Source organism: Sapajus apella, unplaced genomic scaffold (assembly GCF_009761245.1).
Source record: "Sapajus apella isolate SASKATOON/1434 unplaced genomic scaffold, GSC_monkey_1.0 scaffold47, whole genome shotgun sequence".
Lineage (NCBI taxonomy): Eukaryota > Metazoa > Chordata > Mammalia > Primates > Cebidae > Sapajus > Sapajus apella.
The window spans coordinates 13,842,169-13,844,559 of NW_022436987.1; the positions used below are offsets into that span (position 1 = coordinate 13,842,169).

Genomic DNA, 2,391 nt, shown 5'->3' on the forward strand with positions numbered 1-2,391 from the left:
AGCATTTTCAATTAGTATTTTATTTTGTGCAACACACAACTTTTTAAAAACATGTGCAATTTAATTAATAAAATAAATGCTCTGAGCTCTTTGGAATAAAAGGTAAATCTGACATAGAGCCTGTCCTCCAAGAACACAGAGTCTAGTAAGACCATTGGGAACCTTCCAGGGCAGATTAGAGATCCTCCAGGGAGGGAGGATTAGGGTAAAGGCAAAGGGGAAGGAAGGAGAAGGCGTGTAGTTGGGATTTTAATGGATGGCGTGTGAAAGAAAACCACAGCAAGACAGTCTACCTCAAACTTTAAATATGCATTGACATTGATTTAGCTAATTATAAAGCTTAATTCCATGTTTGCAAAATTCAAAAGTAGTGAAAGCAATAAATTTAGACAGTGACTTAAATATAGTAAATGGAGAGTTTTCAGAGGTTTAACTTAAAAATTAACCAGTTCATTCATTAAGCCTTTTATTCAACAAAGGTCTATTAGGCTAGGGGGATATTCTGAGACCTGCTAAAATGAAAGATGGCTACTCTTTTGGAGCTAGATTTAAATTTAATTATTCTAATTTTATGGAGACAGGAATTAATGGAAGAGAAAAAGAAACTTGTTAAAAATATAACATTTTTTGAGTCCCTATCAAGTGCAGTGTGACCAAAGAAATGTAGACCTTTTCTGCACTGCTTTCAGCCTTCTGTGAAAGGTGGGATTCATGAAAAATGAGAACAGTCCTGGATCCCAGAGTTGGCAAAGCTCTCATGGGGATGTGATGGAAGCCTGCGAGTAAGGCAGGTCCAGAGGCACTGCGCTCAGTTTGTTTCATAGGCACTGTCTCACTTCATCCTCACAAGGACTCTTCTAATTGTTTTAAGATCAGGGCTGAGATGGTTTAGCAAATCAGACAGACAGGGGCAAAGGTGCCTCTCAAAGATACATATATTTTTGGGGGGCTTTGGGGGAAAAGGCAGATGCTTATGTGAATTCCACTTGGAAAGGAGCATTGACTCACTCTGGGGTGAACAAGAGCAGCTGGCTGATGGAAGCAGAGGCTGTTCATCTCTACACCAGACTGCTTCCCGACATCTCCAGGGTGTCCTGGCGGAAGCTTCCTTCACTGTGATCCACCTCAGCAGTGTCCTGCAGAGCCCTCTGGAGAGCCAGCTTGAGGGTCGGCTGCCGCAGCCGCCACTGCTGCCTAAAGGAGCCCACGAAGAAGTAAATGATGGGGTTGGCACTGCTGTTAAGAGAGGACAGGACAAGGGAAACTGGATGAATATGACATAAAAAGTCATCAAAATTCTTCCAGATCCATAAGATTAGGAACCACTGAATGCCGAATGGCAGGCCACAAAGGAGGAAGACGAGCACTGTGAGCAGGATGGTCACGTACAGCCTGGTCAGCGGCATCTTCCGGGATCCACAGAGGATTCTGACCAGCAGGGCCAGGCTGGACCCGCAGAGAACCACAAATAAAAAAATCAGCCACGCTGCAGTGATGAAATCAAATGTCTGACACCAACCAGAGTCACCATCAGTAAATAAGAAGCCACAGAACTTCCCTTCCAGGATGCTCAGCAGCAGGGACACGGCCCAGAGTAGGGCGCACATGACTGTTGACAGGTGTCTGGGGCGGCGGCAGCGGTACCAGATGGGACACAGGACGGACAGGCAGCGCTCAGCGCTGATGGCGCTCAGTATGTTCAGGCCTGCAAGGTAGGCACAGGTTATCATAGCAGTGAGGAAGCTGGGGAAATAGGTGTAGAGGGAATGGTAGAAGTCACTGAGGTACGCCAGGCAATCTATAATCTGGAAGCAGAGGCAGAGGAAGTCGGCCCCGGCCAGGCTGAGGACGTAGACGGAGAAGGCGTTCCTCCGCATATGGAAGCCCAGGAACCAGAGCACAACCGCGTTTCCTACCAGCCCGACCAGGCCAATGAAGAGGATCAGCAAGACCGGGATCAGGGTCTCCTTGCCACAAAGCAGGGGAAGGGCTTGGTCATCTCCATTCATTGTTGTACTTTTGGTTCCCCAGGCCGGGATGGTTGGATCCATGCTCAAAAAACCTCCACTGGTGCCCCTGGGAACAAAAACAAGACTTGAGCACCTGCTGTGTGTTCACTGGTTCTCATGACCAGCCTATTATGTGGGAAATACTGCCCTTGTCTTACAAGAGGTAACAGAGGCTTGAAGAGATTAAGTAATTTATTAAAGGCCAGGGAGTCCTAGCACCTGGATTTAAACTCGTTTCTTGCCGACTCTTAATCCTGGGTTCTTTCTACTACAGCATAAATTCTCCACTGACATGGGAATATTCTAAGACCCAAACACCCTTACTCACTGTCCTAGGCCATGTCATGTCTCCTGGAGCAGGAGGAGAAAAGTCTAGGCAGAA

General features: G+C 46.7%; 1 protein-coding gene across 1 annotated transcript; it reads right to left on the reverse strand.

The window, feature by feature from the left end:
• Positions 1–583: 583 nt before the first annotated feature.
• Positions 584–2,051, reverse strand: MRGPRX2 (MAS related GPR family member X2). Its single transcript, XM_032241166.1, has one exon. It carries the CDS (start codon positions 2,049–2,051, stop codon positions 1,059–1,061), a length of 993 nt encoding a protein of 330 aa, XP_032097057.1. The 3' UTR covers positions 584–1,058.
• Between the last annotated feature and the right edge of the window lie 340 nt (positions 2,052–2,391).